The 14,657-nt window shown below is 38.7% G+C and overlaps 1 protein-coding gene across 6 annotated transcripts in view; it reads right to left on the reverse strand.

Moving 5' to 3' along the window:
- The window catches only part of EPC1 (enhancer of polycomb homolog 1), a 100,498-nt gene that overhangs the window by 18,196 nt on the left and 67,645 nt on the right, over positions 1-14,657 (reverse strand). For all 6 annotated transcript variants that reach the window (XR_010918702.1, XM_067542613.1, XM_067542612.1 and 3 more), the window contains 8 exons: positions 8,625-8,784; positions 6,928-7,073; positions 6,636-6,842; positions 5,512-5,660; positions 3,041-3,200; positions 1,180-1,356; positions 1,002-1,091; positions 766-914 (listed from right to left, as the gene is read on the reverse strand). Coding sequence is in view for 5 of the 6 variants with exons in the window: in XM_067542609.1 (XP_067398710.1) it covers positions 766-914; positions 1,002-1,091; positions 1,180-1,356; positions 3,041-3,200; positions 5,512-5,660; positions 6,636-6,842; positions 6,928-7,073; positions 8,625-8,784 (1,238 nt within the window). In the remaining variant the exon portion in view is untranslated. The remainder of the gene's footprint in view (positions 1-765; positions 915-1,001; positions 1,092-1,179; positions 1,357-3,040; positions 3,201-5,511; positions 5,661-6,635; positions 6,843-6,927; positions 7,074-8,624; positions 8,785-14,657) is intronic.

Here is a 14,657-nt window from a genome sequence, read left to right on the forward strand (position 1 = left end):
AAAGAAAAAGTAATATAGAAATGCTTCTAGACTGAGATTTTCAGAAGCGGATGCCTAAAGTAATGCTCCTTAGAGTCCATATTTAGCCACCCAAATGTATCCTGAGTATCTACCATTGTTCAATTACCTCAATGTTCATTGCTTTAGGACTCAGCACTTTTGAAAAATCAAGTACTTAAACATGTACTTAGCTTAAGTGATTTGATGAATCTAGGCCTTATTTGGGAGCATAACATTAAGCTCCCATTTTTTGGAAGTCTCGGTCTTAAAAATTAATATGCTAGACAATCATAAAACTGTCTGCAGAATTTCAGGATTACAAGTAACATGTTAGTCCATGGCAGCAATCATACAGACCTAAATTTTACACGTAGATCAGACTGAGCTTTCAAGACTTTACTGTTTCTCAGGTAGAGGATGGTCTGAGTTTTGAGAGAGGGGAAACCCATTTTTAAATCTACCACTGATCAACAAATCTTTGCAAATCATTTTTATAGGGAACATCCATGACTACAACCGCCAATCATAGCTTTGGAGTGGTAAAAGCCCTTCCCAATATCCACAATACTGGTCTATAACAAAGAAATAAATAGGGTCAGGATGGCTTTTACAGTGGAACAAACCAAAAGACAAAAATCGTAAGTGAAAGCATTCAATATGTTCAATCTTTTAGGGTCCAAGTATCTTTCATTTTTTACTTTTGCCTTTACTCAATTTTAAAATGATCCACAGCTTTTTTATAGCAAATAATTAAGTGCAGCTTACCTTCCGCCACGCCCAACCCGTCTTCGTGCAAACCCAACACACCTCTGGGGTACAGTGAGCGTGGTTAAGCAGTATCTATAGCGCACATCTCCTAATCTTCCATCTTTAGGACTACTCCATGGCCAATTGCCAGTTTGGTCTAAATGAGGCTTAAAAGAATTTTAGAAAACAATTAAAAATAAGATTTAATCTATAACGATGCTCAGTCTTATAGTTTGTAAAGAAGTTTCACTTACAGCATAGTACTGACAGCCTGCTTTCCTACGGAAAGCAAAAGGACCATCAGGATCATTTTCTTCCTCAGCTTCGGAGGAACCAGACATGACCTTTGAAAACACAAAGAGCGCTGGGTAAGTTCATTTAATAGATTTCTACTGCTCTTAGAAAAGAAGAGGTAAACTGTAGAGGTCATACTTGGGAAAGAGGTTCTTCATCTGAGCTAGGGAAATCATACTGATTCAGATCTTTAGCATTAAAGACTGGCAGTGCAGCAGGACTTGTCTGTTGAGGAGTAGCAGCAGCAGAGGAAGGTAAGACTTTGGGCTTCTTCTCATACTTCCTTTTGGGTCTTATAACATCAGCTTTCTCTTGCTGCAAGAAAAAAGCTTAATTAATTAATTCAGTTTAACCAACTTGTGCTCATACTAAATAGTAGGTTTTCAAAAGTCTAGTGTAAATGTGCTCAAAACTGGACTGAATTATCTTCAAAGCAATACAAAGCATTTAATCAAAATTCGGACTTCTGGGCTTTGGCAGCAAAGTATTCTAATTACTTTAAGAAGGAATTAAACATTGTTAGTTTGTTCAGAGACTATTCTACAACAACTGCCAGTTAAGATTAAATACTACTTTGGAACAACACATCAGAACCGGACATTATGCAAAACATGGTTAGATAGGCATCAACATGAACAAAGCATGAAGGCAACACTGTGAACATGAGTTTTCATCTGTGTGGGAAGTTTTTTTCTCCTTATTTAATAGGCATTTTTATATCACTAGCCCCAACAGTATCAAAAATGCCTGAATGACAAACAAGAAAGAAGTTAAACGATTCTTCTAAATGTTAAGAACAAAAATAAATAAATAAAATAAAAAATCTGCACACTGTGTGATGTCAAACAAAGTTAAAAACCCAATCCATTTCCCAGATTCCACTGAAGAGTTTTAATCTAAAGGAGGAATCTTTAATAAAAACAGCTTACCCAATAGACATGATATAAACATGAATTTAACAACATGCTAAAAAATACTGACAGAAAATACTCTAGTTGCTTCTTTCAAACTTTGCAGTGGTATTGTATACATGAGGAAGAGAGATTTTGGGGGCTAACGTAAATATACTTGCATATAATTGCCCAACGATACAGTCCTATTTATTGGGTAAAGCAACATTTAGGAATTCAGCTGCAGCCATTAATAAATAGTATGCTCTAGCAACTTGAATTACAGTAGCAATGCATTGCCATTCTGTAAAGCTCAGACTGAGTTGAACCCTAGCAGAGGCAGTTATCCTTTTAAGGCAGATGAAAGAAATTCCATATGGTCTACTGGATAAAGGCTCTTTCAGATAAAACTTTAAAAATCCATATCCTTAGGACGAAATCCTTGGCTCCCTGAAGTCAACAGGGACTTCAAAACTTCCAGAGACTTCATTGAAGCATTACTAGTTTTGGGGACAACCAAGCCTATCTACTTCTGTATTAATTCAAGAACTAGCAGAATGGAGCTCTAAATTTTGATTTGAGTTTTTGGACACTACAGTAAATACTAGATAAAAAAAGCTAAATAAAATATCAATGCTTCTCTGGTTAATTGAAGAATTCAGCATGACTTGCTGTATGTTTTATGCCTGCAGTTCATCTTCATGTCTGCAGCATTTACAGAGCTACAGTATTTTTAAAATTCCTCCCTTTTAACCCACATTACTTATTTTCTATTTTTAATACACACACACAGAAACACTACTATGAGGTGTACTGCATTTGAAAACTGAAGTTAATTATGAATTTATAGATACACCCTTCACCAAACTGTAAATTTTTTCAAGTTAGTTTTGCAGCTTATATCTTAAAAAAGTATTTTTGGCAATTTGTAAACTTAGTAATACCAGCTGAGGATCTGCTAGGCTACTTTAACAATAACTCTTTCATTTTTCAGAAAAGGTTTTACCTTTAAAAATTAAGCATAATTTCTGGTATCCTAGTCTAAACCCTTTTGTGTCCTATATAGACACAAGACCATGAATATTTGTTTATAAGTACCACTTCTTCACCTTGATAACTTTAAATTCCTTCAGTTCCATAGTTTCTTGATGCTTAAAAGGACTGCTATTAGTAACGGGAATGATGGGGATAGCATAGGTAGGTTTCATTGGCTGCCGCTGTGCCATGACCTCGGACATGATCTCTCCACTATAGTCGCCCAAATTATACCTGAAAGATAAAATGTGTTTTAGTGCTGAAGTGCCAAAAACTCTGAATATTTATATAATATTTTTAGTTTCCACGAACAGTACATAACAAAGTATAACTTAGATACATTACATTACATAGTAGTTACAATTAGAATACTACTCGCAGCTTTGGGCATTATTAAAAAGATGTATAGCTAAATTAGAAAGTCCTAGGTGGACAATAACTAACAAAGGCAACATTTAGACAAGAATACTTTTGAGGAAGATTAATATAATGGACTCGACATTGCCTAGAGAAAAGCTGGCTAAGGAACCACATGATAGTTGTCTGCAAGAAGTTCAGAAAAGATAATGAAGAAATAAGGAGTGGGAGTAGGAAGGGAAAAATAGAGAATTATTATTTTAGTAGGTGGGTATGTCACGAGTACGATTGACCTAAACAAAACAAAAAAATACTAACAAGCACTTTAAAAAACAAGGCCAAGATGCCTGAGCCTCAATATATTAAAAGCTTTCATCCTGCTACAGTATTCAATGTCTTAGAAGAATAAAACTAGAGAGAGAGAAACTTTTAGAAACTGAAATATAATTGGCTCCAATTAAACATACATACATCAACTAAAAAGATTAATACTCCATATGAAAAACCAACTACATATTGCAAAATTGATTTTCTCAGACTATCATGAGAAGTGATGGTGGGAAGGGTGGGGTATTGGTGTTGGATAATGTGTTGATAGGAGTGCTTGATTACATGCAAGTAATTACTCTAGAACAGTCCATTATATCTCTGGAGAAGGCTGCCAGCTGTTTTGTCCAGGTGGATTTGGATCAGTTGTTGATAAACTGGATGAAACAAAAGAGGATGGTGAAAAAGGAAAGGGGGTAAAGTAATTTGTGATTCTCTGCCACACAAAAAGCTCTTGGCCTTTATCCTTGACATGACAATTACTCATGGAAAGGCTTAATTTCATTTAAGAAATTTAATACGTCAAAAGAATTCTAGGGTTCCAAAGAGGGGAACTACACAAAAATTAGAAAGCTACTTAAACAGAAATTAAAAGAAACTGTCACAAGGGCAAAAGGCCTGTAAACTTCATGGAGACTATTTAAAATCATTGTAATAGAGACTCAAACTAAATGTATACCTCAAATAAAAAAAAAAAAACAGCAAGAGAACCAAAAAAATGCTACTATGGCTAAACTACAGAGTAAAAGAGGTGCTTAGAGGCAAGAAGGCATCCTTTAAAAACTGGACGTTAAATTCTAGTGGAGAAAATAGAAAGGAACATAAACTCTGCCAAGTCAAAGGTAAAAGTATAAGGCAAGCCAACAAAGACTTTGAAGAGCAACTAGCTAAAGACACAAGAACTAACAGCAATTTTTTTTAAGAAGCTGGAACCTGCCAAACAATCAGTGGGACCACTAGATCAAGGTGCTGAAGGAAAAGGCATAGAGAAGGACAACAAAAATGATTCGGAATATGAAATAACTTCTATATGAGGAGAGATTAAAAAGACCAAGACTGTTCAGCTTACAAAAATGATGATTAAGAGGGGATATGATAGAAGACTCTAAAATCATGGCCGGTATGGAGGAAGAGAATAAAGGAGGAGTTATTTACCCCTTCACATAATACAAGAGCAAGGGGTCACCCAATAAAATTAATAGGCAGCAGATTTAAAACAAACGTAAGGAAATATTCTTCATACAACACAGTCAACCTATGGAACTCGTTACCAGAGGATGTTGTGAAGCCAAAAGTATAACTGGTTTAAGAAAGAAATAGATAATTTCCTGGAGGATAGGTCCATCAATGGCTATTAGCCAAAATGGTCAAGGACACCACCCCATGCTCTCGGTGTCCCTAAACCTCCAACTGCCAGAAGCTGGGACTGGATCACAGAAAACTGCCCTATTCTATTCATTCCTTCTGAAGAATCTAGCTCTGGCCACTGTCAGAAGACGACAGGATACTAGGCTACATTGACCCAGGGTCTGACCCAAGATGGCCGTTCTTATGCACTTAATGAATTTACCTATAGTTACCTCTTTCTAGATTTGTGCGCAGTGAAAGAAATCTAAATCAAAATTGACAAAACAAGGGTAACTGGACAAAGACTAGACTAATTCCTTCTTAATTTGTAAGTATCTAATTTTATACTTCATTTTCTCTTTGTAAAACTTGAATGCATGCTATAATTTTATAATATTAAATACAAAAGTATTTTTTTAAATATCAGCAAAAGTCAGAGACATTAATATTAGTATTGTTTTATGCAAGACCTTAAATATTTAATGCTAAATTTTTCAAAAATGATATACTCTACCTCTTTTCCATAATTTCCAGTGTTAAATGCAGTAACTCCCTCTTGCTTTTTTCCCTTCTCTTTATCATCTCTAGGATAGTTACTGCACGACTCAGATCTCGACGCAACTTGAGCATCTTTTCATAAGATGCTTCATCATTCTTTCGATTCTGTGAATACAAAAACAACTTTTTCATTTAATTTTCATTGAAGTTTGTTTAATTTCTATACTGAGTTTTTATCAAGCCTTTAGGCATGTCAAAGTACAGAGAATCTTACACCTACTGCAAGTTACAAGTCACCTGCATTATTATCATTATTTGTCTTTTTTGTAGGTTACTACAAAATCCATCTGACCACAGGTAACTGAAGCTTCACCTTCGGAATGTTAGCTCCCTGTCCCGCCTTTTCCATGGGAGGGGGGAAGCAAAGGAGGGGGAGGAGAAGAGGAACCCACGTGGCAAGCAAGAGTGGGGAGGAGGGACGCAGGAGGGAAGTAGAAGTGGGATGTGGGGAGAAGGAGAAGTGGGAGGGGAGACAGAAGAGGAGGAACTGAAAAGGCAAGAAGCAGCATAGCAAGCAGGGGAGTACAGGAGGGACGGGGGGAAAGGAAGGGAGGGAGCAGGAAGGAGAGGAGGAACTGACAAGCAGCCGTGACTAGGACCTCCGGAATCCAGACTCAGAGATTAGGGTCAGGGGTAGTGGTAGCCTGGTGTGCTAGAAAGAAGCAGAGCAGTCGCCCAGCCAGGCAGGCAGCAATAGGCGGAGACTGGAGGAGAATGCTGCCTGCCCTGAAGAAGTGGTATCTACTACTCGCTTCCCTGCATGACGCATAAAAACTTCCATCCTTCCAGCAGGGAGGGGAAGAGGCGGGGCCACTATGGCCCAAGGTGTCCAGCGGTGCAGCAGCTGCAACAAAGAAGGCTTAGCCTACCCTGGCCATTGATACCGACTGCCTATAAGTCTGACACTCATAGGATATAAACTTCTGTAGTTTGACTATACATGATTTCAACTGAGCAGTGCCATTAGCAGGCAAATAATAGTTTTTTTTGCTTTTCTTTTTAAGTTTCAGTATTTAAAGTTAACCTGTCTTAGTAATGCTTCAGTACAATAAGAATGTGCCAGATTTTAGATCTACTCACTTTTCGAGTCTGCATCTTTTCTGTTCGCCTTCTAAAAGCAACATAAGGATCATTTGTGCTGGAACCATCTCTTTTCTCTTGTTTTACTGCTGGGATAAGAGAGGGACCTCGACAGTTTTTCCTCTTTTTAATCCAGTACTCATACACTTCTCTAATTAATTCATCATCTTCCTTTAGCAGCAGCTTGGCCTCCTGTAGGCTGACTGGCTAAATGTAAAATGCAATGTTACAAGAAATAGCAATATAATGAAAGGTTGTTTTTTTTAAATTTTTATCTGAAATAATGTTGTACCTGCTGACCACTGCCCTTTTCTAACCGGTCTATCATCTCCTCAAACTGCAAAGGAGAAATGTCCATTCTTTTCTTCAACTTATTCACAAAGGCCTCATCTTCTGAATCCAAGTCATAATCAGGCTGCTCAGCATCCAAACTAAAAGCTAAATAATACCGTGAATGTTAACATGGAAGTACTTTATTGCAAAAAATGTGTCTGAAAATATAGGCTATATTTTTCTGGTTTGGGGAGCAAGACAGAACATAAGTGGTTTTTGTTCGGATAATCTATCAACGGGGTTTCTACAGTAACCTTGATATTTTTATTAAACCTAGATATAAATGCATTTTGTGTAGTTAACAGTGAGCAGGAATAAAATTAACAGAAGCACTGACAATGTAAGTAGACATTAACTAAAGATGACTTTAGAAATATAATACCTAAGCAATTCAACTGTTTACCATTTACTTCCTATAGTCCAAGCTAAAAATCTAGAATGACATCCTGGCCCTGTTGAAGTCAAGAACTTTGTTGATTTCTAGGGAGCCAGAATTTCATCCCAACTGTATACGCTATTTCAGCAAAAATCTTTACTGATGACTAATTGGTATCACCCATGTTCCCCTCGTCAATAACATTAATAACTTAAATAAAATAAAAATAAATAAATAAATGGTTAAAGATCATGCCAGACCTGCCTAATCATTCAATTTACACTTTAGATACAGGTAACATTTTGAAGACTGCTTTTTGTTCACAGGGCAGTCAGCTTAACAACTTCAGCTGACCTTTATATCAGGAGAAAGCATGAGAAAAGATCATCACTGAAGTAGTCAGAACTCTCAAGAAAGAGGTTTGTAAATCAATCCCAACTTTTTTAGCCAGAAATAAACTGGGAGTCTATTCAGTTTATGGGACACACGTCATGTTCAATGTATCGCTAATTAAAGCATACAACTGTATTCCATATTAGCAAGAATTTCTGAGGTGTTTTCAAATAATCTTCCAAGTAATGTGATGACTGTGGTGAGGTCCACATCCAAAAGGAACAGTTGCGATCTTCTAGCCAGATAAAGATGAAAGTAAGCAATAGCACCCAAGTGTGCTATCTAGGCATCAAAACAGCTGAGGATTCCATGAAGAATTCTAGAATGTGTATCTTAAGAGTTGAATATACTCCATTTAACTGAAGGGTGGAAGATATCATTTTTCCCACTGCTGCTTGCCTTCTCCAACCCACTCTACCACCATCACCTTATCTGATTTAGTGACAGGTCCCTATGAATTCTCCTATTTTTCATGCATACTTAATAAATGTCACCACTAACTTCAAGGAGGTTTGTGGCCATGGTTCTTCTGGCCAAGGAGACTAGACATCTCTCTGGAACCTATAATTGGCAAGTCTTAGTTGGTATTTGGGAGGGGTACGGAGGGGAGACGACTCCTATCGCTAAAATTAATATAATAAAATATTACCACCACCCTCACACACAGGCAAGAGTCCTATCAACTTCAATAAGAGTTTGATCCTGGATAAGAACAGGATAAGGCCCTTATATAGCAGTTTACATCTTAAGATGCTGAATGAACAATAATCCTCAAAAGCAAGTTTCAACAGTAGTTCAATAGATGTTTAAGAAATCCCTTTAATTATCAGTATAAGAACATTTTGGATATAGGCTTTCACATACATTTAAAAAATATTTATACTTACGCTGTATGTGAATGAGCTGCTTTGGCATCTTAAATTCCCCAGGGTATATAGATTCATAGTAAGCGATATTACTTTCTGCCTCTGGGACTGGTATAACCATATTATCCCTCTTCTCTCCATATACCTGTTGTGCCGAGATAGCCCGCTGAAGATGATGTTCCTTTAAATTAAAAAAAAAAAAAGAGGAAGGGATTTGAAAATTGATATTCTATTGAGCCATCTGGGGTGAGGAGTTTGGTGGAGATGTTCCAAGTAACAAGGATACAATAAGACTTCCAGGAGATAGAGATCACACACACTCCACTAGGAAGTTGTAGAGTTCTCTTCTGTACAGAGGCAGCTATTTAGAAATAGCTAAAAACAACCAATCAAAATCCCTTATGGGCACGAAGCAACATTATTTTGTATCTAAGGAAATATTATGACTATTCAATGACATGTTATTGGCATGTCAAGCTAAACAAATAATTCTAGAAATATAAAAAGATAGAATCATAGAAATGTAGGGCTGAAGGGCCCTTGAGAGGTAATCTAGGTCATGCCCCCACACTGAGGCAGGATCAAATATACCTAACCCATCCCTGACAGTTGTTTGTCTAATCTGTTCTTAAAAAGCCTCCTATGACAGGGATTTTACAACCTTCATTGGAAGTAGGCTTATTCCAGTATTTAACTATTCTTATAGCTAGAAAATTCTTCCTAATAACTAACCTAAAATTTCCCTTGCTGCTGATTAAGCCAGTTACTTCTTGTCTTTCCTACAGTGGACATGGAGAACAATTGATCACTGTCCTCTTTATAAACAGACCTTAACACATAGTTGAAGACTGTTATCAGTCTTTTCTCAAGACTAAACATAAAAAAACCTCTGGGTGTTTGTTTTTAATAAAAGCTTTTCTTCATGGATCACGTTTTTAAAACATTTTATCATTTTTGTTGCTCTTTTCTGGGCTCCCTCTATTTTGTCCACATCTTTGGACACACTACTCCACCTGAGGTTTCAACAATGCCAAATACAGGACAGTCTAAGGATTGTCAGATGTAGTTACTGTGGCAAGTAAACATGGTCAGAGGTTGAGTTTTATCTCCTGTACTTTTTTTGTCACTATCCATTTTTTGTTAGATGCCAAGATACTACATGATCCCTACCATCTCCATCCATTAAAAAAAGAAAAAATTACTTTTTCACAAGATTGTGCAGAAAGTTATTTCTGATACAAGTCCTCAAACTACTTATTGCAGTTTTTTGTATTTTGGATGCTGGCTTGAAAGAACCATTCAATAATTATCTCGCTTTCTTTGGTGAGTTTTAGTGCCAAGTTATACATTTTTGCTAAATTTAAGTAAAATAAATTACATTTTCTAGCCTTTGCAACAGTTAAGTTTAAATTGATTTTTCCTTTGGAAGCTTAAGTGATGTTGTTCAAATCTGCAGACAAACCCAATGCTTGATCTAATCATAGCTTTGCCAAGCTGCAGAAGATTGCAAGTACTAAGGAACCTGGCCAGTTTCCTATTAGTATTATACAGTGTGGGTAGCAGTGCAACTTTCAAGAAACCTGTCAATTTTTATATTGCTGTGTCATAGTTGGGGACAGCTACGAGTAGCTGCAGAGCCTGCATGATAAGTAAACAGATTTCTTTTTATTTCATAAAAGGGAACCAGTCCATCAAGATGCATAACATGACTTACAGAGCAGCTGTGTAATCTTATCACATCAGTTTATGACCCTCACTGGTTTTAACTTCTATGTTCTTTTAGCACCCTTTTGCACTGCATTTCTTTCCTGGTTTCCTCTGAGCTCTACTTCAGAGTTTCCACATGGAGTTAATGTTGTTTATATTATGGTAGCATAGATGCTGCACACAGACAGTCATGATTTGAACAGTTCACACATTAACCAATTCTGTATTTGGTAAGAGTCTGTCCTTAGACTACATTGCGGTAATCAATAGGCAGACTATGGGCCAAATCTGGACTGCCAGACTTTTGAACAGACCCCAAAATCTTTTTATTTACTTATCATTACTGGGACTTGTGCTTGTAAATGATTTGATCCAGGGTGGGATTTTGAAAAGTGTTTAGGCCTGGTCTATAATGCTGCGCTGGGTTGATGGGAGGTACGCTACTTACTTAATGTTACTAGCATAGCTTACGTTGATGTACTTATGTCTATGCAGCGCGTCATCTTCATGATACTACATCGATGGAAGAGCATCTTCCGTCAATGCTACATTTCGCCTTTCAGGGAGGTGGACTAATTCAGTCGATGCAAGAGCAGTCTCCCATCGACTGAGTAGGTCTACACAAACCCGCTCAATTGATGCTGCTGCATTGATGCCTGCCGCGGCAGCAATATAGACATGCCCTTAATGTCACCATAGGCAAACTCATCCAATACTGTGTGTCTCACCTTCAGGCAATGCCTATGAGAAGAGATCGGTCTTAAGGCCAACAGATTTTGTCAAACTAGTGGTAAGAGAGAGTTCCAGCGATGGACGGTCCTTAATGATAATGCCCTACTACCTGTCCACTATGTAAAATCAAAGGAACAGTTAGCTCCAGTACCTCAACTGACCTCCAACGCTAGGATATCCTCTCAGATAACCATGACCAAACCATATAGGGCTTTTTAGATCAAAGTCAAGAATCCCAGTTTGCTTTCACAAGGGAACAGGAAGCCAGTGCAATTTCTTGACAACTGATTTAACTTGTTCCATTTGGTTCAAACTAAGCAAATAGGGAGATTAATTGTGCACTCGCTTTGGTTTCTGAATGGTCTTAAGGCTAGCCTTGCACAGAACACATTGTGACTGTCAGAATGGATCACTGAATGGAAAACTGATAATCCTGGAAAAATATTAGGACCTTGTTAAAGATCTGAAGTCCAGTTTCCAGCAATAAATCAAAAACTATTACATCTATAGCTTTCTGAGAAAGAACAGACTTTGAAAATTTGAAGTCTCATTTGGCAGCTGTATTTAATATTCAGTAAATTTTTATATTTTTAATATTCCTATCAAAGATAGTTTGTTAAATTGATACTTCAGTGTGTGTATTTCTACATTAAGCATACATTTGTTGACGTTTCAAGGCATCTGGTCAAAGTAGGTAGGATTTACTACTCACTAATAGATTATCATTAATTTCAGCTTCAGCAAAGAATGAAATATTTACATGATTTGTGGTGAAATGGGAAAAGAGTTGAGAAAACAAGGAGTAACAAAAATACTTGTACAGCAGTTATGGTAAAATGGACATTATGGTCTATGTACTGAACACTATTATGAGTCAAACTTATTTTAATTTTGGTTTGGGCACTGATGTGACTGTACACAAGCTAAAATCAACTGTTTCCACATCTGCAAAAAAAGGGATTATACTTGCCTACTTCACAAGAAAATTGTGAAACTTGGGTAATGTTTGTACAATGCTTTGAAAATGCAAAGTAACATTACTACCACAGCACTAGTGTTATTCTACTCAAAATCCAGAAGGAAATGTGTTATGACTCTGGGTCAAATCAGCCCTTGTGTAAGCAGACTTGGCTTCAATGGAATTTGTTCCTGCTCTCAACAAGAACCCCCCTCGGATTAATACCTAACTATATAGAATTTGGCTAAAACCCAACTGCTGGATTTCCAAGTTATAGTTTATAGTAAATGTAGTCCCAATTAAGTTTACCTAGTATTAATTTGATAGCTATTTGTATTGCAGTAGCTCCACAAGACCCAGCCAGAATCAGATAACCATTGCACAAAGTCCTGCATAAAATATTACTCCCGGGGGAATTATGTGCCACTTTGCAAGTGCAAAATTAATGTCCCCCCCGATTCCCCTGCCCCAGTCCCCCCCAGAGTAATTGATTCTGACAGGGAAGCAAAGGGAAGCTGCAATTACACCTTTTGCCCATCAAGGGCTCATGTGGCACCAGAAGAGAGGGCAGCTTATTCATGGGTTGGAGCAGCCAGCCGCAGAGATAGTGGGGGCAGAGGCTGTCTTCCGCAGGACAAGGTGAGGAGGCACAGGGTATGGGGGAGGGGGCATGGACAGAGCACACAATAGGAGCTAGTGAGGTGATAGCATTGAGCCAGGGCTGAATGAGAGTGGGGGTGCAGGGCCAAATGGGGACAGGGGCAGCTATACCTGGCTGAATGGGGAGTGGAGATACAGACATACAAGGACAGGAGCAGAGGTGCCTGACTTAATGGAACAGGCTAAGGGTCAGCCAGAGTCTGCATGGGGGAGGGTCTCCAACTCCCTAACAATCACTCCCCCTCAAAAATAAAAAACAAAACCCCAACCCCAACTTCGATATTTCTCCCACCCACACCCAACCTCCAAGTTCACTCTCAGGCTCCTTCTCTATTCTCCTCCCAGGCAATTACTTCCCTCTCCCTCAGCTCCTCTGTTACCCCGGATTCCCCCAAGCCTTTGCACTGCTTCTGAGGGGTGTGCGAAATAAGTTTCTGTATTAATATGCCTAGTAAGGAAACTATTTGTCAAAAAAGATTTCCTGAATTGTTGGACACTTGCTGACAGGTATTTTGAAATCAATTACCAAAATAATTGAACTGGCATTATTATATGATGTTATTTTGACACACAAAATATGAAGCATTTTACAGAATTTTAAAATGTAGAGAATTTTTAAGTTTTTGGTGCAGAATTCCCCCATGAATAAAATATGACATGGACCCCGCCCTGAAGAGCTAACAGTTTTAAAAACCCCAAGAGGCAGAACATACAAGCTCTAGTCATCAAGATAATATCATGCATATTCCTTGTTAGTTGTCAATTTCTGTGTATATACACATACTTTTTTCCACACCCAATTGGCCCAACTATTACACATCTAAACAATGATTTTTTAAAAAAGTTAAGTTCTCTCTATTTCAACCAAAAGAACAGCCACATTTCATTTTAAAGGCTTTCAATATGCATCCTTCTCTACAGAAGTGACCAGAAAAAAGACAGCCGCCAGAGGGAGTTTCTTTTGCCTCCTGAGAAATCCAATCCTGGGAATTTGTGGGAACTCCTGCCCTACATCACTCTTGCAGGTGCTGATGAGGTTGTCTCAGTAGTGCCCAGCTCCAGCTCCATGGTGTGGCAAGGGCCCCACTCACACTCTCCTCCTGCTGCTTGCCTCTGAGGAAGGAGTGGGAATTCCACCTAGTAGGTGGCTATGTTGTTGGTATTTAAATCTGGGCTCCTAGGATGCGGCTGTGTGTGCGTGTACCATCAGGTGTGCCTGTACTGATGGCACAGTGAAGTGTACTATGGGCAGGTATCCCAGGGTGCAACCCACCACCATCCAGAACACTGTCTTTTGTGAAGTTTTGGCAGTGCATGTTGGGGTTGAAACAAGTCACACAGCAAGCAAGATGTTCACTTACTAGTGTGCAACTGTCTCCATCCCGTAAAGCAGTGGTGCCCAAACTTTTCCTCTAATGCCCGCTCCCCACCCATAACAGAACATGCCTGCACCCCCTGGCCCAAGAGCAGAGTCGCGACGGGGCTAGGGTCTGTGACCAGAGCTGCAGTCAAGAGCAGCGACTGGAAGAGAAGGCCAGCGGCCAAGAACAGGAGAAGGGAACCGAGCTGTGGCCAGGAGCAGGACCACAACTGCGGGCTGAAGCACAGCAAGGCTGGGTGGCGTTCCCTCCCCTGCTGCACCCCCTGGACGTTCCTCCACACCCACTTAGGGGGGCCCGTCCCGTAGTTTGGGGACCACAGCCATAAAGCCATCTATATCCCATAATTTTCATGCCTTTTTTAAAAATCCCACAAACCCACTCAGCCTTCCTTGTTATTCATTATCTCTGACAGAACCATGGAGCCTGCACCACTCTGCACTATTATCCTAAGCCTTGCAAGCACAGGACGCATTATCCTCCAGTATTTGTAGAGCCTCAAGAACTACTAAAATCAGTAGGCAACAAGATGTTTTCTTGGAAGACAGATTGCTGTGGGACATAATAAGAACTAATTCAAGGTTGTGGCATTCATGGAGTAGCTGCAAATGCTGAAGT

The sequence above is a fragment of the Emydura macquarii genome, unplaced genomic scaffold, assembly GCF_026122565.2.
Source record: "Emydura macquarii macquarii isolate MOO-44397 ecotype Brisbane River unplaced genomic scaffold, CSIRO-AGI_Emac_v2 contig_719, whole genome shotgun sequence".
Taxonomy (NCBI): Eukaryota; Metazoa; Chordata; order Testudines; family Chelidae; genus Emydura; species Emydura macquarii.